The following is a 26,862-nucleotide window of genomic DNA, read 5'->3' as shown; positions in this document are numbered from 1 at the left end:
AAGAATGTTTCCTCTAAGGAATCTGCAAATACCCACCAAATTCATTTATCATGTGCGCCTTTTAGCTTTGTGGTGAGCCGATCATCAAAAGGCGATGCCATGGCGACAAAGGAAGAGGCGAGAAAGGCATCGCCTTTTGTATTTTCTTAAAAAAGGGCGATCAATTTAGGATTTTAAAAGTTGAAAGATAATTTTAGGGTTTTCTTTCCAATTTAGCTTCAAGGTTATGGGTAGACATGCTACTCTCCATTATGCCCACTTAAACCAAGAGGCACGTGTATGGTTAAAAATTGTGTCTAGTACTTTGATGTCGTGCAAGCACACCTCCGAAGTAACTAGAGAAAGAGTAGTGCTCATCTATAGACTAATGGAAGGGCTGCAAGTTAATGTGGGCGCTATTTCGAGTCAAAATATGTTGAAGTTTAGGAGTAGTAAGAGATGATGTTTCTGTTATGAGAGCTTGCTCACTAGGTACTTACGTGCTTTGATGATTGAGGAGGAGGTCCATGATGTGTGTCCACCCCGTGCCCCTCATTTGGCATGTCATTTGGTTGATGTTACTAAAACTAAGGCGCAAGAAGCGTCACATGGGCCAGTGTTATCTACTGCGGATAGGCAAGCATGTGATGATAGTTGGATGGGCAAAATGTATGGTATGGCCGAGCTTCAATTGCAGATAGGTGGCCATTCGGTGACTGAGGAAGATATGGCAACATTGACAAAGTGTTACCCTTTGACGGATAGCGCAATTTTTATGTGTCGTATGGGCCCGGCATTCCAAGAGCCTATTGATGATGATGATGATGCCACTGAGGATGAAGATGATAAGTCTGAGGAGGATGAGACGGATGATGGTAGGAATGATGATGATGATGATGATACCGACACGGGTGATGGTGAAGCGGCCTTGATGGTTGTGGATTTTGCACAAATGTGGCAACTGTTGATTGAGTGCCAAGAGGCCTAGAGGCCAAAAAAAGGGAGTTTTTCTTTCACTCTTTACTTATGTTTTGTTTTGTGCACCGAGGACAGTGCTCTGTTTAAGTGTGGGGGAAGATGAACTACCATATATATATTTTACTGCTTTATGAAGTATTTTATTTTATTTAGGTGGGTTCCTTGATTTTTGTTTTCGATTCTTTTCCCGAGGATAGTCCCATTGAACCGACTAGGACTAGTATTTTATTTAATTGTGTTGAATCATAGAGTTGTCATAGTAGTGACAGTTCCCAATGACGGATGGATGACGACTGTCTTGAGGGAAAATTAGTCACTAGGAGTAGTAGATGGTGAAATCGAATTGTCGGAACTTTGAAACCTTGCTTAGCCTAACGTCATGGGTAGTTCACACTTGTGTATGCAACTTGAATGGGATTAGTAACCTTAAGACACACATAGGTTCTTTGCTTTGACTCTAATTGATAAAGATGGGCTTAATTGAGTGTAAAACACCGCAATGTGATTTGTATAAGCATGCTAAGTTGATTATATCCTTATGTGTATGTCATGATGCCATGTGGGATGAGTAATTGCTAGTTCTTGCATTGAATGACATCTAGAACTTGCCCTGTGTGTGCTTAATAAGTAACTTGTATGGATTGTGGAATAGGATTGAGGCATTTCTCTGAATAGCCAATTTGAACTTTCTTATGTGTTTCCAAATGACTTGTCCTTAGTAAAGCCCCATTGAGCCTTTTAGCCTTTAATTTTTTACTAACCACATATTGAGTCAAATGTTTTTTTATTGATACCATGACTTTGTGTGATCCAAAAGTTGATCCTTAATGCACTATGTTAAGAGGCAAAATGAAAACAATGGTAAAAGTGAAGTACGGTGGAAATGCTTGTTTTGTGGCGAAATTAAAGAAAGAAGGTGAAAAACATGGCGATTATAAATTGCAAAAGCACTTGTATTGAAAAAATGTAAAAAAGAAAAATATTGCTTGAATAGGAAACAAGTGCTTAAATATACAAAAGGGTAAAGCTTGAAACATGAATTGAAGGATATTTATGAGGTTTGTACCAAAGAAAAGAGAAGTGGTTGAAGAAGTATGTCTGAAAAATAAAATACCTGCATTAGGGAGGAATAGTCACTAATTCTATCCTAAATGTACCCTCCCTTGCCTCAGGTCAACATTACAACCAAACTTAAGTCCTCTTGATTCCATGATTAGTGCTTTGTGAAAGTTAAAAGTACACTAAGGGAAAGCTTATGGTATGTTAGAATATGTAAGAGCATCATTTGTTGAGGGTGAGTGCTAAACTTTGAAAAATAGGCCTTGGTTTGAAACAGTGTTTTGGACGGCGAGAGGCGACAAAAGGCGACAAGGGCCTGCCTCGCCACACGGTGAGCCGCTTGCCTTTTTTGAATTGAGGCGCCAATTAATGGTGGTCTATAGTACCTACTTGTGTCTGGTGGGCTATTTGGAGAGAAAGAAACCTTAGGTGTCATGAGAATATTACTAACTCTATTCAGAAAGTTAAAGAAAATTGCATTAACATGTTTTTTTGGTGTAAAGAAGATGGTATAGAAGAAGTAGAACAGTTGGTAGATTTCCTAGGATCTATGTAATTATGGTTTCAACTTGTAACTTTTTGGAGGTAGCCAGCATACCCTTAATGCTGAAGAATACAACTTTAACTTTTATCAAAAAAAAAAAATATCCAAAATCTCAATAACAATAACATTCATTAGCAATGTCCCTCTTTTTGTTAGCATCTGACGTCATTGAATTCACAATTTATGAACAAATAAATACTATATTAATTAGTATAAAACTAAATTAAGTAGGAAAGAAATAATTATAGAAGGATCAAATTATTATTTTTTTAAATATAGGCAGATTCCAGCCCAGTGAGCAGAGCACTACAGTCTACCACAGAAGTACAGAACCAAACATAGTCTCAAACTCTAAATACTGAAAAACAGAGTAGTTCCACCCAAAAAAAAATAGAGTAGTTCCACCAAAAAAAAAAACAGAGTAGAGACTAGAGAGTAGAGAAGAAGAAGAAAAGAAGAGAAGAACTAGAAGAGAAAAAGATAAGAACTAGAAGAGAAGAAGAAAAGAACTAGAGATAAGATTTCGTACCTGAGAAGGAACAGCAGTCGCGATTGTGATTCGCGAAGAAGAAGTCTCCACGAAGGAGCAGCAATCGCGAAATAGGAGGAGAAGAGGAGGAGTGTCTTGCGAAGGTCAAGTTTGCAAAAATACCCAAAAAAACCCTAATTTTGGCTTTTATTTATTAAGTCAGACCTTAAAAAAAATAAAAAAATAAAAAGGCGACGCCTATTGCATCGCCACACCACGTCATCTTATGCCTTTCCGTCGCCATGGCACGCCTTTCTGAAGTCGCCTCACCTCGCCAGAAAAAGGCGATGACCCCTCGCCTTGCCTTGTCGCCAAAGGTGCAAAAGCAAGCGCCTTTCATAATGTTGGTTTGAAATCTGACGAGTGTAAGGCTATACTAAAAATGGTGAGGGCATTCATGACGCACATTTGGGTGAATTGTATTTTGGCGTGTTCTTATATGATTACGTTGGCCCGAAATATTCGTGAAGAGTCATTCATTGAGGTTATGTGGTGTTGATTGGTAAACTAACAAAATGAACTAAATTGTTGATTGTTGCATAAAGTGTGGATTACAAAAGCATGATTGAATATGTTTGGTTGATTTTACTGTGGGTGGATAAGTCCAAAGGTGAGAATGATGAGTTGATAATCTAGAGATTGTTTGAGGACGAACAAAGGTTTAAATGTGAGGTGGTGATCTTGAGCGTATTTATATGTCCAATTACTATGAATTGCCCGTGTTTACCTTATGTTTTGAGAGCATTCTTAATTCTAATTGGTATATTTAGATAATTATTACGATGATTGCACACTAACCTATATGATTAGCTATATGCAGGGGTTCCTAAAGAAGTATGCACGTAACGAAAGCAAAGAAAATGACAACGACGAAAATGCACCAAATAGAAGCTGGATACACTGCCCCAGCACATTAGTCGCGATGGTGGCGCAGGGCGCCAGCCTCAAAACTTCAGAGAACACTTTCAGGCGTACTACTGGTGCAAGGCGCCAGGCCTGGACATGCCCAGACCTCTCTTGGCGCGATTCAGGCGCATTGCCCCTGACTTTTCCGGTGAATTTTAGTTGTTTTAGGATTCCAAAGTTAATTAAAAGTGAGAATTAATTTCCTAAACTCTATATATATGACCCTAGGGTTATTTTGTGAAGTACTTTTTTTTCGTGTGCAAAAGCAAAGGATTAACAATTTGTCTTAGGTTTCAATTCTCTACTTTTCCTTTAAATTCGATTTGTATGAAATTAATAGTTTTTGAGTCTTTGAATATTATGATTGGCTAAAAGCCTTTGTTCTGGGGTTGTAGGTACGAGTAATTGTTGAGCATCAATTGTTTTGAATTAATGTTGGTTATCACTTAAATTACTTTTGTATTCTTGTTTTTAGTATTTCATGCTTGATCACCATAGAGATAAATATATTATCTAGAATAACTCAAGAGACAAAGAGGTAGATAGACCAAAGAATACAAAGAGCTCAATCTCTCTTGCATATCACTTGTTCAGATTCGTGTTCAGGATTGACACCCAAACGAACACCGAGCTTGGTTACGAAACATGATAAAAATACAAATGCTTCCAATTGAGTTTTGTCTATCTCCGCTCAACAATGTAGTTAGACATTCAATTGGAGTAGGCGATTAGAGGTCGAGAGATCATGATCATAAAATCAACCTTATAAATCGGTCATTTGATAACCATAGTTAATTCATTGCTGAGATGTGATACATGAAACCCTATGCATGTTGCAGCCCTGGAATTGTCCCTTCATTGTTTCAATCACCGAAATTGAAGTTGTCGTTATTAGTTACTTTTATAATTTAATAATTCACAATAATAGTATTGAACAAAAACACAAGTTCTTGAAAACACTTTCTTTAAATTGTGGAATTAATAGAATTAATATAAATTGATCGTAAGTCCTTTGGGTTCGACAACTCGATTCTAAAAGAGCCATTTATTACTTCTGCGACCACGTACACTTGCATGTGCATTTGGGAGCAACAAGTTTTAATAGTGGTTATTTATTGTAGTTATTAGCAGTATCTCATTCCAGTAACGTTAGGAAACCATGTCACAGTTTCTAGGGGCAGTTATCTCATCAATATTGTATTTAAACTCTATATTTATCCAATGAAATCTAAGCAGAAAATTATTCCAATTTTTGAGTACTTCAACTAAAGAGATTGCAGGTTCTCTCTTGACGAACCAAAACCATAGTTGTAGGAAGAAAACATCTAATTCCATCATGCAGCTTCTCATAACTAGATTCATTTAAGGACCGTAACAACTTGTTATCAGAGTGGGCATTGGGCATTATGGGAGACCAAATCCAACAATGGGGACAATTGGTGAACTTGTTTCAAAAAGAATGTGCAGCCAATTTAGCCAGACATGAAGCCATAAATGGTCATTTGGATGCACTCGCAAAGTATTTAGCAAATTCAAAGGCCAATTCTGAATCAAGTGAAAATGTCGGTCATAATTGAGGTTGTAAGGGTAAAGCTACAGTGGAAGAAGGATCAAAATCATAACAGGAGGAAGTTCCATCATTCCTAGATATACAATGTTGGATTTTCCACAATTTAATGGCCAATAGGACCCTTTGGGATGGCTGAACAAGTGCGAGCATTTCTTTCAACACCAACAAACACCAGAAGAAGAAAAAATTAGACTTACTTCTTTTCATTTGGAAGGAACTGCACAACTCTGAACTAGAGAAAAATATGCCTCAATGCTCTTGGGATGAGTTCAAACGTCAATGCAACCATTGTTTTGGACCAACAATTAGAAGTCAAAATTTGGGAGAATTGGCTAACTAAAGTCAAATTGGGACGGTGTCAGATACCAAGAAAAGTTTGAGCAATTGGTTTGGCGGGTTGGTACCCTTACACAAGCGCAAAAAATTGAACTTTACATGTAGTGGTTTTGTTGATTACATAGCAATTGAGGTATAATTGCATAATCTTCAATTGAGGTAGAGTTGCATAATCCTCCCGATTTGGCTATGACAAATATTTCCCAGCTTTACGAAAAGGAAGGAGCAACCTCTTTGTTTGCAATTGTTAGATGTATGTATATCAAAGACAACATACTTCTCACCTCAACAACAAGCCAGATTTGTGAAGAAATTGACCAGATTTGAAATGCAAAAAGATGACTTAAGAGGACTTTTTGTTTCATTAGTGGTGAACTGTTCACCTGAGATTATCAATGTAAGAAATTATTCTAGGTTGACTCGATAAAAGATGAGGAACAATTTGTTGAAAAAGAGGGAAATACTAGTAGTTTCCACCTCAGCGCTTGAGACAAGCAGGGTTTAAATAAGGGAGGAAACCATGTCCTAGTTTCTAAGAGTAGTTAGCTTATCAATATTGTATTTAAACTCAATGGTTATCCCATGAAATCTAAGGCAAAAATTATTCCAGTTTTTGTGTACTTAAACTCAAGAGATTGCAAGTTATCTCTTAACGAACCTACACCATCGGTCATAGGAAGAAAACATGTGATTACATCTTGCAGCATCCCATAACTAGATCCATATTAGGGGCCATATTAAAGTATTTACGGCAATGAGGCATCCTACACTATTATGCATGCTCTTATATGAAAAGAAAATGAGGTCCACTATTTCAGATGGAAAATGGGTTACTGAAGATGACACCCATTATGGAAACATTCTGTCTACCCACAAAGCTAGGGGTAAGGTCTAAATACACCCTACCCTTCCCGAGCCCACTTTTGAGATTGCACTGGGTTAGTTGTTGTTGTTGTTTGATGATGGCATCCATCACATCAATACCTAGGAGTACTCTCTTTTTAAGAAAGGCAAGTAGAACATCTTTGTCAAAAAAAAAAGGCAAGTAGAACATCAATGCGTAGGTGTGCTCATTTACTCCATTCTTGTTGCAATTTACTTAGTATATAGGGAAATCAAAGAGGAGGAAGCTACTCCGTTCTCTGTTGCACTTAACTCAGTATGTACATCATCTACCATGTCATAGTCATATTTATCTTACGCATGGTACTTGGAACAATCATAAGAATGGCTCCCGAAACTTCAAGTTTGTTGTGTAAGAGAATATTTTTATTACATGCAGATCAATTAAGCTAAACAAATAAAGTAGGCAGCCAAAGGAAGAAAAAACAAAGAGAACTTACCCCATGATCCATGGGCTGGCAAGCTGACGTACTGAGGACATGACCTTCTTAAGCTTGTATCATGTGCACAGTCACGAGGCTGTAAAAAGAATGGTATTGAAGCACATGTTTATAATTTACTTCTAATTGTAATGGGGAAGATTAGGGGAATGACGGTCTGCTAATAATAGAGATTCAAGATAAACATGAAATTAACTTTTCCCAGTAACTTGTATGATGAATAAAATCAGAATACCAAAACAATGCCCATATTCTTCCTAATCCCCCTGCTCTTAACATCTAGGACATTGATTAATGGGACGACCAAGGGGGTAATGGATGATAAAAAAGAAGGAAGGTCATTGTTTTTTGTTCATTTGTCTTATCAGTTGGCCTTTCGGCAATGCACAAAACCTTAGTAACCCTAGACATATAAACAAGAAATACATCCTTAACGATCAAGTCATGAACCTCTCTGCATTATGGTCATGTGATATCTACTGCTGAGGCTGTCCGGGATAGAAAAGAAGTAACAGAATGAAAGGTACTTCCTTGATGCTGACAAAGATTTCTGTTTTAGATCAGGCACTGACAAAGATTTCCGCAGATGCAACACAGTGTGTCTGATATTTTTTATTTGATGCTATAAGAATCATGGTTACATAACAATAAATGTGAGATCACAAAGCATCTATTGCAGTATTTCTGTCAGAGCATCAGAGAGACGACCAACCTCAAAATTCTTATAGAAACATATACGAAGTTCTTCCAGGGCATCGCCTGAGCATACCAACTCTGGGGTTGTATGAAAAGCATTTTGAATGGCTGAAATGATGCCTCCTAATGGATACTTTTCGGAATTTGATGGTACATATCCAGCTTCAAATAGAACTTCCTGGCATTGTGTTTGAGTGCGTAATGTTAGTCAAGTACCACACATAATCTATTTGGTTAGTTGACTAACAGGGAAGAAAAACTTATAAGTGTTCAACAGGTTATAAAAGGAAACAGTAGAGACTAATCAATGAGCAACAGCATGTTCATATGCAATTATCAGGCATAAAATCACTAGATGGTTGGTTTATTGACATTGAAGAGATCTTGTTAATATTCATCTGATAACAAAATGAAACTTATCAACAATAATACCATTACAAACAGTTTTTAACGCATAAACAATGATATCAAGAATATTTTGATACAGTTGATTAATCCATAAGTTACAGCATATACGTTACACAATGCATGTGCAGGTTACGTCCCCCCCCCCCCCCCCTCNCCCCCCCCCCCTCTCCCCTTAATTCTGCTGTTAATTACCAAGTCACAAAGATTTCCCTCTTGATAAATTTTGTATCGACAAGAAATAGGTACTAATAAACATCCATAAGTAAGTTTTAACATATAATTATTCAAGTGAAAACAAAATGAAACTGTATCAACAACAATACCATTATAAACCATTTTTAATGCATAAGCAATGATATCAAGAATGTTCTGATACAGTTGATTAATTGAGAAGTTACAGCATATATGTTATACAATGCATGTCCAGGTTAGGTTTCCCCCCCCCCCCCCCCCCCCNCCCCCCCCCCCCCCCTCCCCCTCTCCCCTTAATTTTGCTGTTAATTATCGAGTCAGAAAGATTTCCTTCTTGATATATTTTGTATCGACAAGAACTAGGTACTAATAAACATCCATAAGTAAGTTTTAACATATAATTATTCAAGATGCAACTTCTTCTGTATTTGATATCATCAACAGCTTCATAGAATGAAAATATCCCAACAAGCATAAAAAAAATTAGAATGTATAACCAAAAAGAAGGAAAAGGACATGAAATTGCTACAATAAAAAATATATTGGTATTCCAAGGATATTATTTCAAAACTAAAATACATAGCATGAAAAATCACTTACTGTGACGTTATATTTGAAGTAAACATTCAACGTTGTCAAAAAGAATTCATATTCGTCATGGACAACTGGATAAGCACATGTCCCATGTTTTTCTGCAATCAATAAGGATGAAAATATAGTCACAAGGGATAAATTAAAGAGGATCCTATCTGACTTATGTCCATATGATATATTTAAAGCGCATATAACTGTATCAGACCTTCTGTAGTTTGTACTATAATCAGATTGGATTTAGTAGAGATAAGGCCCTGTGTTAATCTCCATATACCTCCCTATTGAAAACCAGGCGTTTTGTTGGCAACCATAATATATTATACCACAGCATAATACATACTATGAAGTGTTGGTTGAGGAAAAGAACATGATTTCTTTTACATATTGCATTGCAAAGAAATATGACAACCACTTTTAGGAGGTGGATCCTCAGTGTAATGTAGAGGGATTAATGCTCCTGATAACCCCACACTCCCCCTCGATACTCCTTAACCGCCACCAAATGCAGAATATGAATTATTCAAGCCCATCCACAAATTATGTGTAAATATTTGATAACCAAAATTATATGTAAACCTTGCAAGCTAATAAACACAATTTTTTGTCTTTTAGTCCTATGTAGGCACATTATTGTCATACCAAAGGGATATTACGGCATCCTCTTTGTGTGCACATTAAGTGCATACCCAAAGACATCTCATTGATGAAATGACAAAAGCAGAAGGAAAAAACTACCTCATACCTCAGTTTTAGAAGGAGAAGAAAGAAATATATTAATAGTAGTAATAACAATAAATAATAATAATAATAATAATAATACATGAGGAATTAAATGTCTAATCACTTATCAGTATCCAAGGAGAAGAAGGGAGCTACTCTTAATTTGTTAAGAGATGTAAAGAATCAAGTAATTTCTAGGTTTTTACATCCTTGGCTCCTTGCTGCGGAAATCTAGAACCTTGCTTCTCAATTATATTCTAAAAAATAGCAAGCTCTTAACCTTCTTTCATCTTGTACAATTAATTTTACTTTTTGGTAAATGACAATTTTATTACAGAAGTCAACATTACAATCCAGAAACAGAGGCCCAGCTGGACATGAAGCCCCAAGCCAGCTGCAACTAACAGCAAAGTACTCATAGCCCCCAAGTCCTCAAGTATCAGCTAGTAAACTATAGCATTACAGATAGTAGTTAAGTTCAACCATTCTCCTAGTCAATCTCTTGTACAATTACTTTAATATAAATAAAGAATAAGGCAAGGTAATTACCCCACTGTAATTGAGTATCTCCAGAGTCAGCATAGAGGAATGCAAGAAGAATGTGTCAGTTCCTTAATTGTATCAAATTTAAACAATCAATGAGTAAAGATAACAGTGAAACCACCTCATGACCCCAGAATGGTCCTTTTTTGTGATGGCAAGATCTGGGGGAACCACAACTTAAAGAAGGCCAATACTTCCTCATTGGCTCAAGCAATGTTGAAATCTGACAAAAAGTACTTGGCTCATAAACAAATAAATTTGAACTCAGTGATGAGGAATAAGCATGAAATAGATATAAGGGAAGCACCACTATGATTAAAGAAATCTAAACTTCTCAATGACCTCATTGCGGAATTTGCAAATATCCTAGCTAACCAATAAAGTTCACAGATGCTAGTTGCTGCTAAATAAAATAAAATCATTTCAAGACACTTCACAACAAAAGATTGCTGATGGCTTAACGCTCTAATTATATTTGCAAAAATTCTTTGGTGCACATCACATAATCTCATAGCATGGTCTATGTTGCCAATCAATATGTGAAAATCATTTCACAGAATTAAGATCTGAAAAATCAAATTCATAAGTAGACAAGACATAAGGTCTTATATCGCATACTTCATGATTAATAGTTAAGATCTAGCAAGTAGACCAAAGCATAAGTGTTCACACAAGAAGAAATGTTCAATATGAAGGTGAAAATTTGGGAAATCCTTAATAAGTTGTTTAATGCTTAAACTTTATCAGAGAACTGCGCCAAAGGGTGTTGCCAGTGATAAAGCTGGAACGAGGACCACAGGACCACAGGAGACAAATGTTTGAACCCCAACTTTGTGAACTGGCATCAGAAGACACTGCTGCTCCAGTTACAAACTGTTGAGTAGCAATGCAGATAGTTCCACCCATCCATTCTCACATTCAAAGCTTCTCTGTCCTAAAGAAAGGGCAAACATACCTCCTTCTCATCAAAAGGGCGACCAGAACAGCAGGAAGGCCAAGTTCCATCGTTATACTCTGTCCAAAGTCCATCTAGAAGAGAACAAACCTTATTGAGTTGTATCTTTCACTTGTGAGCACATGAAAAATGAATTACACACCTCTGGCAGAAGGGAGTAGGACTTACGAATTGTGAATACAGATGGCGAGTTTGAGCTGGAAAAATACACAAAATCACACAGGTAAGCTGCTACTACTTTCAAACGCATGCGAAATTGTAGGAAAACAAAGATACGAATCTTGTCGGTGATCACCATTTACCGGAGTAGATTTAGTTATGAAAGACCCAATTTTCCAAGAGTGAGAAGAACAAATGAATGGATTTGCCCAAATTTGAATGTAATAGTATTAAAAAGAGGGATATATATAGATACCGGGTGCAACAGGCGTTGGAAGAGCAGCAATGGCGAGTTTTCCGGCAATAGGTGCCGGGCCATTGAAGAGCTAGCTTGAAGTAATCGAACTCTCTCTGTTCTCCTCCTCTTCTAAGTAATCCAACTTCCTCATCCCATCCACCCTTCACTGCAATGAGAATACAACATACAAATAACATCCGCAGATTCACAATTGCAGGAGGAGAAGACATGGTGGCTCTTCTCTTCCAATTTTCACTTTTTTGGATTTCTTTCTTATGGATGCAGCCCATTGATTAGTCAAACTGTATGTATTTTAAATACTAAATAAAGAAGAAGAAGAAGAAGAAGAAGGCTGGTAGGACACGGCAGTTTTGGACTATTTGTAAAAATATAAATAAAAACAAAAAGAGTTAACACATAAAATAGAGTTAAGAGTTAACTCATAAAATAGAGTTTTTGGTTAAAAACATCATTAAACTATATCCAAATTTAAATTACATTCTTAAATTATCCTTTTTAACAAAAAACATCCTCCAAGTATTTAAAACTTAACAACTTTCATCCCTCTATTTAAATTTATCAAAAATTTAGCGAATTCCACACAAAAACATATGCAATTCATACTATTCTCATAAAAATAATCTACAATATTATTACCGGTTGGAAAAAGCATCCAAAAAAATTGAGACTCATATTTGTTGTTGAAAAAACAATGTTAGGACGGTGTAAGTCTACGAGGAGATATGATCTTTACTTCTCCTTTACCAACTAAATGAAGTTGAAACTTAATTTCACACCATCTTCACCTTGCAAAGTTAAAATGTCGTTAGATCAATAATTTTTTGGAGCAAATTAATAATTGAAGTGATCAAGATTCAGCTAATTTTGATCTCTAGTACTCAAGTTTCGTTTTCCATTATTAGAAGTAAAAGTCTTCGATCAACACCACTTTCTGCAGATTAAATGAAAAAAAACATTTTCATTGATAATTCTTTGATATCAAATCAAATGAAAAATAAATAAAAATAAAATTGCTAATTAAAGAAAGACAATGCAAAACGTTGTTACTAAAAAAATTTATAATATTATTTTAGATGTATGTCGAATGAACAGAATTGGTTTAATTGGGGTGATTTAGGGAGTTTAATTTGTTGAGAGTAGTGTGCACCGTACATGTTGTGAAGAATTTGTTAGTTTTTGACAAATTTTAACAAAAGGATGAAAGTTGTCAAATTTTAAATAATTGAGGAATGTTTTCTGTTAAGAAAAATAATTTAAGGATGAAGTTTAAGTTGAGAATATAGTTTAAGGGTGTTTTTGCCAAAAACTTCATAAAATACAACTTGCCTTGCTGATGCACTTTTAAGTTCCTTTTTTGTCACCAATTTAAGCGCTTTTTCTCTTTTGCGTTTTTTTCTTTTGTCACCAATTTAATCATTTTTCTGTTTCATTCTTTTTATTTCAAAAATTACAATATATTATTTTTATAATTTTTACAAATATAAATTCTAAATAATCCATTGTTTAAAAGAACAGTTTTTTTCTGAAAAAGTATACCCTGCACTATTGTTGTGACGTATGGCAACTTGGCAAGTAGCCAGCATATTAAAGCACGTTACCCCATGTGCAAGCAATAATTAATTCTTTAAAATCGGAACAGGCCTATTAGGCATTAAGTAATTAGCATTGTTTACTACTTAATTAAAATAATCTAACAGCAAAAATTTCAGCCAATGTCAATTGGGGGTGTAGTGATCTTCGATCTACTAAAATTTCAATCCATCTACTCTGTCTTTTTTAGTTCTCTCGTGATTTTACTGTCTTGTTTTGTTTGATCCTCTCCATCTTGTTTTGTTTAAGTGTTTTTTTTTTCTATTTTTCTATTAGTTATTTTTTCCTTAATCAATCTTAACATATTAATATCTTTATCCACTTTTAATTGTCATAGTTTCTTTTTTAGAGTTAAATTATAAAAAAAATTACTAACATTTTACGATGTATTTTTTCATCATATTGATATACAAAAAATTGCAATTTATACTACTTTTAGTATAGTTTTTGAATATCTAAATTTTTTGTTTAAAATATCAAATTAATTTAATCTAATTTAACTTTGAAAATTAATCAAATTGACTTTCGAAAAGCGTAACATGACAAATAAAAATAGACAGGGAGTATTACTTACTATTAAATACTTACCATAAAAACATTTAATAAGTACTAGACATTGTTGTGCCCATACTATTAGGGGTGTTTATGATTCGATTTGAGTCAGATTTTTTTCTAAAGGTCTGTTTGGAAAGCCACTTGGTAATTGGAATTGATGTAATTACTAGGGTAGTAATTACCAGCCTAGTAATTACACTGACATGTTTGGTTGTCACAGTGTAATTACATTGACATGTTATACAGTCATTTTGGATGTCACAGTATAATTACACATGTTATGTTTGGATGCACAATTGCAATCATAAAATTGTAATAAATTTTAAAAATAAAAATTAATTATTTAAAATTTATAGTAGACAAATAAAAAACTTTATAAATGACATTAAATTAAATATTTAAAATATATTTTCTTTTTTTAAAATATATTAATTAATAAACATATTTTCTGTAACTAATATTATGAAAAAAATAATTGATTTATATTTTTTCAAATTAATATATTTCAATTGAATTGATCGTAACAACTAAAAGTATGAAGTTTCTACGAACATCGTGAAATGCATGTTTGGTAAAAGAATAATATATAAATAATGTCATAAATTATTAAATGTTTGACAAAAATATAATCTATCAAGTCTAATTAAAAAATGACGTGCAATGTAAATTCAATATTACTAAAACAAATGAAACTGAAAATATAACATAGGTTATAAATTCAAAACAAAAAAATTTAACATAATACTCCTATAACAAATTTCAACATAGCAATAAATATGATTTATTTTTATTTTTTCTTAATAAATAAAACATAAGTCTATAACCTTACTTAACAATAAATTCTATTTTAATTTAAAAATTAGAATACTAATAAAATTATGCTAATGAGAAAATAAGCATGGCATTAAGAAATAGATTCTACGAGAAAATTACATAGAATCACGTAAAGTAAGGTTGAGAACAAGAAGAAAATGAAATATAATAATATAAAATAAAAAATAAACTTTTACAAATTTTTAGAATAATAGAAATAAAAAAAGAACTTAAAATAATAGAAGTAAAAAAAATTAAAACAAAAAAATAAAAATAGATATAAAAAAAAGAAATTAAAAAGTAATCAGGTGGTAATTACACCATGTAATTACCAGCAATTCACAGTCTCTGCCTGTGAATTGTAGAGTGTAATTACCCCCTGCCAATTACACCAATTACCTGCTGACCAAGTAATTACATGTCCTTCCAAACAGGACAAAACAATGTAATTACACCAATTACACCAAATCCAATTACTAGGGTGTCCTTCCAAACAAGCCCTAAAAGAAAATCAAATCAATTAAGTGAGTTTTTTAAATATTAAAGTCAAATCAAATAAGTGAATTGGTCAAGATGGTTTTACAGTTGTTTTTTTTATCAAATATGTTGGGACATAGTTGGTGATGATTTATGGAAGTTAGTACTGCTTTCTTTGAGGGAAATTCACTTCCTAAATATATTGCCCACACTAACCTTGTGTTGTTGCCTAAAATGAACGAAACTCATACCTTTTTAGATCTAAGGCCTATCAATTTGAGTAACTTTGTCAATAAATTTATTTCTAAAGTGGTGCATGACAGATTTGAGATGGTGCTTCCGAGATTAATCTCTTCCAACCAATCAGGTTTTGTAAAAGGAAGAAACATTATTGAAAATATTTTACTCACTCAGAAGATTGCTTCAGATATTATCAAATGGGGAAAACTAGTCAATGTCATTATCAAGCTTGATATGACAAAGGCCTATGGCAGAGTCTCTTGGTTCTACTTTATGAAAGTCCTAAGGAAGATGGGATTCTCAGAGGTTTTTGTTGATATCATTTGGAAGATAATTGCTAACAATTGGTATTCAGTGTTGGTAAATGGACATGCACAAGGCTTTTTTCACTCTTTTAGAGGAGTAAAACAGGGGGACATGCATGTTGTCTCCTGCTTTGTTTATTCTCGGTGTTGAAGTTCTTTCTAGGTCTCTCAATTCTTTGTTTAATGATGGCCAATATGTGGGATATGGCATGCCTAAATAGAGTGCAAATCTTAATCATCTTGCTTATGCAGATGACACAATTATTTTTTGCAAGTGCACATGAAAAGTCTCTCAACAGAATTATGAAAATTTTGTGCAGATATGAATATCAATCTGGACAATTAATCAACAAAGAAAAGTGTATGGTACATGCATCAGAACACGAGTGCTCAACTAAGAATGTTAGTTGATAGATGTACAAGTATCTCAAGAGGCCAGTTCCCTATTACTTATTTAGGGTGTCATATCACACATGCTAAGAAGAGAAAGAGTGATTATAATGAACTTATCAAGAAGGTGAATGACAAGTTGCACACATGGAAAGGGAAGATACTTTCTTTTGGTGGTAAGGCCACTTTGATCAACAATGTACTACAAAGAATCCCTATTCATACTCTTTCGGCAATTGTCCCCCTTAAATGTGTTATTAATGAATTACACAAGATTTTTGCTAAATTTTTCTAGAACAATAAGGAGATAGGGAGAAGTAAACATTGGGCTAATTGGCAGAGAATTTGCTTACCTAAAGTAGAAGGGGGTCTTGGTTTCAAATATTTATTTGATGTTTCCAAAGCTATGTTTGCAAAATTATGGTAGAAATTTAGAACTGATAATTCTTTATGGGCCAATTTTATGTGGAATAACTATTGCAAAAAAAGATATTCCCACTTTGGTGAAATGGAAAGGTGGCTCTCAAGTGTGGAAGATGATGTTTGAGAATAGAGAAAACCGATGTACCGTGAGTTTACAATATTTATGACGCATTATACTTGAAGTTTGCATCCGTCTTAAGCATTTTGTTATTATATGGGGTGGTATTTTGATCTAATTTTGCAGAAAATAAGTTTGGAGTAGTTAGAGTTGAAAGTAGTTGAAGCAGGAGGAAAATGGCAATAGACAAGCCCACCTACGAGCCATCGTTCAGTTGACGAGCCCTAGGTGGAGGCATGGATAAAGAGTTCAACAAAGTCTGACTAAGTATGGAACCATGGCAGCTACTAACGAGTGTAAGTCGGATGACAGACTTTCGTGAGGGGTCGTCGATGACTTTAGAGAAGAAGAGTTGCAATACTTGAACCACGAGTGTACAGGACAGACCATGCTTAGACCTATGGGTTGAAGGTCATGACCATCAATTGACATCCACATAATTTTGGCCAACTGCCGAGCAACGGTGAAAGACCACGGGTCATCGTTTACTTGACGGACCGCAGGTGGCCAACCGTCGACGAAATTTCCTAAATTTTCTTTTCCTGCTTGGTTTAGGATTTAGTTTCTATAAATACTAGTTGTATTTTTCATTTTTTGGGTTGTTAGACTTTTTGTGATACTTTGTTTTGAATTTGGGAATTCTTTTGCGAATATTTTCGACAATTAATTCTTGAAGCTTGGTTTATGATATTCGCTTTTGATTTTTAATTCAAGATTTCGGATTTCATCTATTCGAATGGCAAGTTCATGATTTATCTTATTAACCCTAATATGAGTAGTGAATTATCAAGCATGAGTAGCTAAATCCACAACTAGGATTGTGGGAACCATGAGTAATTAACAACGTAAAACTAATAATTAAGTAATTCTTGAATAGTGTTTATGCATGTATTGTTAATCCCTTTGTTTTGAATGCTTTTTAACGGTGTACAACATTAGAACTCGCATCATTCCTACTTGAAGGACCAACGAAGTAATGCATGAGAAAGGGATTGAACAACCGAGATTTAGCATGATAATATGCTATCTAATAGCCTGACCCACCTATCGTAAGGGCTAATCTGGGGTTAAGGGTAAGGGTTAGTAAAGCATACACCCGTAAACGAACCAAGTTGCGTGGTGAAATTCCCTACTTGGAGGACCAATCACTTAAGAGATACATAACTTACCAACCTGGCATGTTAACACTAGGATAAAGTTATTATTATTGGAATTACTGCGTTAAGAACTTGTGGGGAACACATGTACCCTAGTTTCATCTCATATTAATCTTGCAAATTGCGAATCTTGTTTACTTGTTACTTATTACTACAAATCAATCAACTGTTATTTTAGTTACAAATCCTCCATTTTACAGAAATAAACTTGATGAAAAGTACAATTAACTATGAATTAGTCTAAGTCTAGATCATATTCCTCGTGGGATTGATCCTAACCTTAGTTAGGTTCTTTATTTGGCAACGTCCACTACCTCATGGACATACTTTTGTGGTGACTAGCACTTTGATATAAATGCTCACATCTAGAGTTTTGTTTGATAGGTTACCTTCAGAGGATCAATATGCCCATATGAGTAAAGTGAAGAGTGTTTGTATGAGTAGTGTGGGATGACCCAATTTAGACATGGATGCTATTGTCTTAAGAGTGTTTCCACTTTCGTTGACAGGAGATGTTATTGTATGGCTGTTTGTTTGAATTTCCATATAACTCAATCACTACGTGGGAAGGGTTGTACAAGGTATTCATGTAGAAGTATTTTCCGTTGTCAAAGAAGTTAAACCTCAAGGATAAACTTAATAACTTCGTAGCATTGCATAGTGAGATAGTTAGCAGTTTCTGGGATAGATTCACTGGGTTTATGAAGAGTGTACCTAACCACCGCATAGATGATGAGTCACTGAAGGAGTATTTTTATAGAGGGTAATATGATAATGGAAAGATTGTACTAGACACTATCGCTGGAGGGTCTTGCAGAGCAATCACTTTTCAAGAGATCACCAAGAAGCTTGAAATGATCTATAAGAATAACAAGGCGTGGAACACTAGAAAGTCAAAACTGAAGGACTATGTTTGTTGTACAAGCTGCATCAACTCAGTCCAATAGTGATATTCGTGAGGAGATGGCCCAATTAAGAATAGAGGTTGACTTGGTGTTGAAACATGTGAGCGAAAATGCAGAGAAAGTAAATGTAGTGAATTATTATAACAGAGCACCACCTGTTGATGAGCACATTTATACGAGGATGTGAATCTTGTGAATGATCAGACAAAGGGTTTCCAGACTAACGCCTAAGGATTCAATTCGGATAATTGGCACCAAGGTCAAGGAAACCAAGGTCGAAACTATGGTAACTATAATCGTGAAGGGAACTGTGTCTGTGATGGGAACTACAATCGTGACAACAACTACAATCAGAATGGGTATGGTAACAAGAATGATAAGAGTGGTCCTTATGTTCCACCTAGGAACCGAGATGCTGGATCAAGTATGAATCGAATTGAATATATGATGATTAAGATGATGAAACGATTTGATTCAACTAATTACAATGTAAAGGAGATGTGTAATGACTTATCGGGAATTGGTCAAAAATTAGAGTCTGATGCAGTATCTATTAAGCAAATTGAGCAGCAACCGAGTCAGTTATCCGCAAGTGTAAATTCGCATCAGCAAGGGACACTTCCTAGCAATACTATCCAAAATCCAAAGAATGATGTGTATTGGTGGAAAGCAGACTATAGGCCCTCCTATGCCGGCTGGAGTGGAAAGTGCGAAAGAGCAAGATGATGATGAAGCTGAAGTAGTTGAGGAGCCATAAGATAAGAATGAGAATGAGGTTGAGGTGACGCAAAAGATCATCCCTATGCTGAGACCTCCACCTCCATTCCCACAAAGGTTGGTAAAGAAAGCGGAAGAAGGAAAATATTGCGGGTTCATAGCTATATTGAATCAATTGTCCATAAATGTTCTGTTGATAGAGGCACTTGAGTAAATTCCAGGTTATGTGAATTTCATGAAGGATTTGGTGACTAAGAAAAGGGTTATTAGTTTCAAAGGTGATGACAAGGTGCAACATTGTTGTTGTATTGCTACTAGGTCATTAGTGCAAAAGAAAGAGGATCATGTAGGTTTTACTATCCCATGTACTATTGGTATGTTGCACTTTGCTAAGGCCCTATGTGACTTGGGTGCTAGCATTAACTTGATGTCGCTGCCTATCTACAAGAAGTTGGGCTTAGGAACACCCAAGCCGACTGCAATGCGACTATTATGGCTGATAGAACTGTGAAGAAATCGACTGAAGTGTGATGAGTCAGGAATTTCAACTTATTTGGGGCTTATTATTCAATGATTTAGTGTCTTCAATGCCTATTTTATGCTCAAAACTGATGTTAATATGTTGATATGCAGCAATGAAGGTTTAAGAGTGAGGCAAGGACATTACAATCCAAAAATGAGTGAAAAAGTTGGAAAAACTGAAGAAAAGAGAAGCTGGAGCTCGCAATAGCCACTCGGTGATTCGCCGCGTGAGCCTCCAGCTCGCCTAAAGTTCCAGTGAAGTAGCCCATGGACCAAACCAACTTGGCGAGCAAACAGGTGCTTCAGCAACGCGCCGAATGGATCGATGACAATGATCAGGCTCACCAAAATTTCCAGAACAATTTGATGGAGGAACCAAGCCAAAAAGCGAGAAGAAGAGCAACTCGGCGGATCGCAGAACGGGTCGGTGATCTCGACTAACTTCGTTGAGTTGACTCTGTGCTGAGTTTTTGGAAACATATAAATTCAATTTTTAAAAGAAGAAAAGAAGTTCCCACATTGTGCATTCCTGGTTATAGAGAGTTTTTACATTTTTCACATTGTTTTTACATTTTGAGAGAAGTTTGGGATTTAGAACCGGAGATTTTGAGGATTCTAGCTTAATTTCAGCATTTGGGTATTTGCAAATTGTTAGCAATTCGGATGGATAATCTATTTTGTAACAATTTCTTATTTTCCACTATGTTTGGCTAAAACCCCTTACCTTAGGAGTGTGATCATGTAGTTGAATGCATTAATTAGCTTATGGGTGTTATTGATTGCTGATTTTATTGTTGTTTTGAAGTGGGTTCAATTATTTGTTCATGTCTTAGTTAAGAAATTGAAGTTGCAAATCCAATTCTAGCTAGGTTCTCTATACTTTCTTGAGAAAGAGGTATTAGAGTAGAACAATTGATTTATAATTGTATCGCTTGCGTCTTTAAAATCTAGTTTGAGAAAGTGGGTTTGATTGCATCCATACAAATAGATCTTGAGAAAGTGGGTTAATTAAGGAAATGGGTTGTTTGGTAATAGTAAGCTTGTTGAGGTTCGAGAGAACTCACTTGAAACACAATAGTTGATCGAGAGATGGCTATTGTATCCAAAACTTAGCCTGCCCACTGAGACTCAACACTTCTAAGCAATCAATGATTACCCATTATGCAAAATTGCCATTCAACTGATCACATTCCTAAGGTCCGATCTCTAATTGCTTAATTCCCATGTTAGTGATTCCTTTTTACAATTGGCTACTAAATCCCCCAATTTGATATTGATCACTAAAATTTATTGATTTAGTTTATGTTGCATGATTCCTTATACCTACAAAAGATTAGAACACATCATAATCAAATTCTTTACTATATCACTCCTTGTGGGATTGACCCTAACTCATTGTTGGATTTATACTTGTTAGCAACCGCCTACACTTTAAATAGAAAAAGTGTAGTTGAGCGTTATAAAAAATGGTGCCGCTACCGGGGAGTGGTGTTTATAATTCTTTTATTGAAATGTTCTTGTGGACTAAATTTGTTGTAGTAGAATTTTCTTACTTGTGTTCTTGTTGGCAACTCTAAAACATGTGAAGAAATGAGCGTGAATGCAAGTCAACTTGGGAACAATGATGACATCGGGGACTTACATGATGTCAATGTGGATTTAGTGGTAAATGTTTGAGCTATTCACTTGTCTCCAACTATGGGTAATGCGGTGTTTCATGTGACCAGTTATATGTTGCAGCTGTTGCAAATGAAGGGTCTCTTTGGGGGACTTACTCATGAGGACCCTCATGACCACATTCGCAATTTTGTGGATGCGTGTGGACTGTTTTCATCCAAGAATATCACTCAAGAGTCAACTCGACTCCATTTGTTTCCTTTCTCTCTAATGGGGGAGGCAACAAAGTGGTTAAACGCGTTACCAAGGGAATCAATAACTTATTTGGAAGAGCTTACAGAAGTGTTCTACGAAAAACATTTCCCTCCCTCAAAGATGGTGAAGTTGAGGGATATCATTCATAATTTCAAGCAGGTTGAGGGTGAACCTATTCATGAAAAAAGGGCTGAGGTTTCAAAAGTTGGTTCTCAAATGCCCTAATCATGGTTTGCCGAATAATGTGCTATTGCAATATTTCTACCAGAGTCTTGACACTCTTTCAGGGATCCAGAGCAGAGGGAAGCATTACTACGATGGATGGCTCACCACATTATTGATGAGGAAGAGAGAACCGTGTGGGTGCATGATATGACACTACCAATACAAAAGGTGACCTTGAGCTTTGCGGCCAAGTTTTGGTGGTCCATCATAAGGACCAGATTGTCCCCCATACATGCAGATAATGTTATGACTTGGGATCGTACAATTATGCTTACAACATTTATGGCGGGGCTAGAAGTTGATTTCTCCAGATTATTATAGTAGATATACACGAGAGGACTTTCCGGAAGACTACTACTATGCCCTTTCCATGCCTTATTTTTCACATTTGTAGAGAGGCTATAGTTCTGGTGTGGCACTGTGACCAGCTCATCCAGGTGACCAAAACAGTTGATGTGGGCTTGATCAAAGATGATGCGAACCTAGCAGCTCTTCGGAAAGGTATATAGATTAACTTACCATCTTGGGGTGATGTTATTGTTGTTGATGTTGAGAAGGTTGGGACCGAGAGGGCAGACGATAAGACTATTCCTCCTACTAGTGCGGAGCCCAATGTGCAAGCTCCCCCTTCCACTTTATCCGGTCATGCTGCAAGCACACCTCGTACTCCTACACCTTTTGGGTTGATTTGATGTCACTTGCTCAAGTCCAGAAGTTGGAGACTTAGATAGCGACTCTTCAAAAATATATGCTACCTTGGATGAAGAAGTATGTTGAGAAATCAGAAGCCAGGATGGAGGCAGTGGTTGATAGGAAGATTCAGGCGGTGCATTGGAGGATTTATTCATTTGAGCTTAGAGTTATGGAGAGGCCTCAGCCTAGGCCCACTATTGATCTGACTACTTTCCAAGCGGAGTTAGCCAAACTCGGAGTTGATGTAGATGTTTTAACTGTTGTTAAGGAGGCTATCCCAGAGCCTACACCCGAGGTAGATGTTGATGATGTGGTGCTGAATGCACTATTTGAAGATGATATTCCTTCTCTTGACACCCCCCTTCGTGCGGCTGGAAAGCCCACACACACTTCTATGACCACTACTGATCCAGAGGATGAGAGATGGGCTAGAAAAGGGAGAAAAGTTTGAGGTAGCCCAACAACAGTCTATTCTTGATGAAGAGTTGAGGCAGCAGACAGTTATAAAGTTGGTTGCAGGTGCATCTGGATCGATGAGCACTACTGATTATGTTCCCACTACTATTGAAGGTGTTACTGATGGCGTCACTCTTGCTGATCCAGCGGGTTCTGGGCAACCGGACCCACCCGCTTCTTGATTTGGCTTCGGGCTCCTATGCGCCACAAGTTTGTCTCACCCGATGTATTATATTTTGTTTTTTTTTGCATTGAGGACATTGCATTATATTCTTTGAGGGGGTGAGGTGAATTGGATTGTGAGTGTTAGGGTGAAGTATGAGTAACCCAACTCAGATGTTAGGGTGAAGTCTGAGTAGCCCAACTCACAATCCTTCCTTGGGGTTTTCTTGCATGTGTTCTTTTTTCCCAAGGAACTGCTTTCATTTCTGTTGAACCGACATGTTTAGGATAGTATAAATGTAGAAGTAGACTAAAAATGAAAGCATGATAGCAAAAGAGCATGAAAAGTGATACCCCTCAAAATTTTGATTATGTGCTATATTTGCGGGATTGATAAGTTGAATGTGTTGGATCTTTATATGGCATGATAAGAATCGATATGACAACATGACTTAAGCTATAACCTGAACCAGATGCATTAATGATTTGATAGTGAAACTATGTGCCATGCGTGTGAGAGAGGTTGTTTGTATATTCATATAGTGTGTGTCAATCTAGAACTTGCCCCATTAGTCTTGCTAAGATGATTTAGACTGGAAATTGGGAAATGATCATAGGTCGTTGTTGATATTCGTCCACTTAAGCCTAAGAGCAAATCAAAAGAAATAAATGCCCCCTTTGATCGAAATGGTTGAACCTAACAGATAATTTCTTTCAATATACCCAACTCACCTTCCCTAAAAATCTATTTGGCCCTGGTATCTTCTTGGACATTGTGCACCTCAACTTAGGCCAAAAGCCTAAGTTGATGGTGGCTACTTCAGAATTTACCTTAATCTTGGCCCTGGTCCTCCCTAGGATATCATACATCTCAACTCATGCAAAATACATAAGTTGAGGGTGGCTATGGTAAAGGAAAACTAAAAAAAGGGTATGAAAAGAGTTGTTTGTAGAAAAAAATGAAAAAAATTAGCAAAAATGTACTATATGGTGTGACCGAATCCAAAAGAAACAAAAGAGTGATAATGCTTGAATAAAAATATGAAGAAAAGATTAAAAAAGCAAGAATGGAAGTTAAAGTCACACCCGCGCTTAAATGAGTCATAAGGAGATTAGCAGAAAACAAGACAATCTAAGAATTGGTTGTGCAAGAGGTAAAATAGCCAATGTAATGTCAATGAGGGCAGAAAAGTCACAAAATATCTAAATGTACCTCACCTGACCCTGAGCCTATGTTACAAGCTAATAAAGTCTCATAGTGATATGATGAGTCGGGAATTTCGACTCATTTAGGGCTTATTATTCATTGATTCAGTGTCCTCAATGCCTATTTTACACTCATAACTGATGTTAATATGTTGAAATGCAGAAATAAAGGCTTAAGAGTGAGGCAAGGGCATTATGATGCAAAAAGGAGCGAAAAAATTGAAAAGGTTGAAGAAAAGCAAAGTCGAAGCTCGTCGAGTGAGCTTCCTGCTAGCCTAAACTTCCAGCACAATAGCCCATGGACAAAACCAACTTGGCAAGCAAATGGGAAACTCGACAACACGCCGAATGGATCGGCGACCACGATCCATCTCGCCAAAAGTTCCAGAATAAATTGATGAAGAAATCAAGTTGAAATGCATGAGAGGAGAAACTCGACAGACCGCTGACTGGGTCGGCAATCTCGTCTTACTTCGCGACTTGACTCTGTACTGAATTTTTGGGAACATATAAGTACAATTTTAAAAGAATTTCCCAGAGTTCCCACATGGTGTATTCCAGTTTTGGGAGATTTTTTTCATACATAGATTGTTTCAATATTTTGGAGAGAAATTGGGAATTGAGAATTGGAGATTTGAGAATTTTAGCTTAATTTTAGCATTTGGGCATTTGCAAATCGTTAGCAACATGGAAAATCTATTTGGTAAAAATTTCTCATTTTCCATTATGTTTGGCTCAAACCCTATACCGTAGGGGTGTGATCATGTATTCGAATGTCTTAATTAGTTAATGGGTGTTGTTAATTGCTGATTTAATTGTTGTTTTGAAGTGGGTTCAGTAATTTGTTCATGTTTAGTTAATGAATTGAAGTTACAAATTCAATTCTATTTTAGTTCTCTATACTTTCTTGAGAAAAAGGTGTAAGAGTAGAACAATTGATTGATAAATATATTGATTGCGTCTTTAAAATCTAGCCTGAGAAAGTAGATTTGGTTGTGTAGACAAACCCAGCTCGAGAGAGTGGGTAAATTAAGGTATTGGGTTGTTTAGTAATGCTAAGCTCATTGAGGTTCGAGAGAACTCACTTGAAACATAATTGTTGATTGAGATATGACTATTGTATCCAAAACCTAGCCTACCCACTGAGATTCAACTCTTTTTAGCAATCAATGATTACCCATTACATGAAATTAACATTCAACTGATCATATTCCTAAGGTCCAATCTCAAATTGGTTAATTCTCATGTTAGTGATTTCTTGTTCACAATTGGTTACCAATCCCCCCATTTTATATTAGTCACTAAAATTTATTGATTTAGTTTATGTCGTGTGATTCCTTATACCTACAAAAGATTAGAACATGTTTGCACTTCATAATCAATTTCTTTATCGTATCACTCCTTGTGGGATCGACCCCAACTCATCATTGAGTTTATACTTGTTAACGACTACCTACACTTCGAATCGGAAGAGGTGTAGTTGAGCATTATAAAAAATGGTGCCGCTGCCAGGGAGTGGTGTTTATAATTCTTTTGTTTAAGTGTTCTTGTGGACTAATTTTGTTGTAGTTGAATTATCTTATTTTTGTTCTTTGTGATTGCTCCATAACAGGTGAAGATATGAGTGTCAATGGGAGCAATGCGAGCCAACTTTGGCTTAATGATGACATCGGAGATTTGAATGATGTCAACGTGGATCTAGTAGGAAATGCTGGTGCTATTCGCTTGCCACTAATTGTGGGCAATTCAATTTTTCATGTAACCAGTACTATGTTGCAGTTGTTGCGAATGAAGGGTCTATTCGGGGGACTTGCTCATGAGGACCCTCATGACCACATTCACAATTTCGTGGATGTGTGTGGACCGTTTTCATTCAAAAACATCACTCAAGAGTCGGTCCGACTCTGTTTGTTTCCTTTCTCTCTAAGAGGGGGAGGCATCAAAGTGGCTAAACGAGTTACCAAGGGAATCAATCACTTCTTGGGAAGAGCTCATGAAAGTGTTTTATGAAAGATCTTTCCCTCCCTTGAAAATGGTCAAGTTGAGGGATTGCATTCAAAACTTCAAGACGATTGTTGGAGAACCTATTCATTAGACATGGTAGAGGTTTCAAAAACTACTTCTCAAGTTCCCCATTCATGAATTGTCGGATGATGTGCTTTTACAATATTTCTACTAGAGTCTTCATACGATCAACAAAGGTGTCACCGATCAACTTATTAGAGGTGGTATAATGAGACAACCTTTTGGTATACTAGGGAGGATC

The 26,862-nt window shown here is 36.0% G+C and overlaps 1 protein-coding gene across 1 annotated transcript in view; it reads right to left on the bottom strand.

Annotated features, from left to right (window-relative positions):
* The window catches only part of LOC125871938 (ribonuclease 2-like), a 13,013-nt gene extending 967 nt beyond the window's left edge, over positions 1–12,046 (bottom strand). Inside the window, exons 1-8 of the mRNA XM_049552660.1 lie at positions 11,768–12,046; positions 11,521–11,549; positions 11,353–11,426; positions 10,519–10,620; positions 10,404–10,407; positions 9,141–9,232; positions 7,957–8,118; positions 7,245–7,323 (exon numbers count right to left, since the gene is read on the bottom strand). Coding sequence (XP_049408617.1) covers positions 7,245–7,323; positions 7,957–8,118; positions 9,141–9,232; positions 10,404–10,407; positions 10,519–10,620; positions 11,353–11,426; positions 11,521–11,549; positions 11,768–12,039 — 814 coding nt within the window. The 5' untranslated portion in view covers positions 12,040–12,046. The remainder of the gene's footprint in view (positions 1–7,244; positions 7,324–7,956; positions 8,119–9,140; positions 9,233–10,403; positions 10,408–10,518; positions 10,621–11,352; positions 11,427–11,520; positions 11,550–11,767) is intronic.
* Positions 12,047–26,862: the final 14,816 nt, after the last annotated feature.

The sequence above is a fragment of the Solanum stenotomum genome, chromosome 7 (genome assembly GCF_019186545.1).
Source record: "Solanum stenotomum isolate F172 chromosome 7, ASM1918654v1, whole genome shotgun sequence".
NCBI lineage: Eukaryota > Viridiplantae > Streptophyta > Magnoliopsida > Solanales > Solanaceae > Solanum > Solanum stenotomum.
The sequence above is the reverse complement of the archived record's forward strand: the minus strand, read 5'-3'. Positions and strand labels throughout refer to the sequence as shown.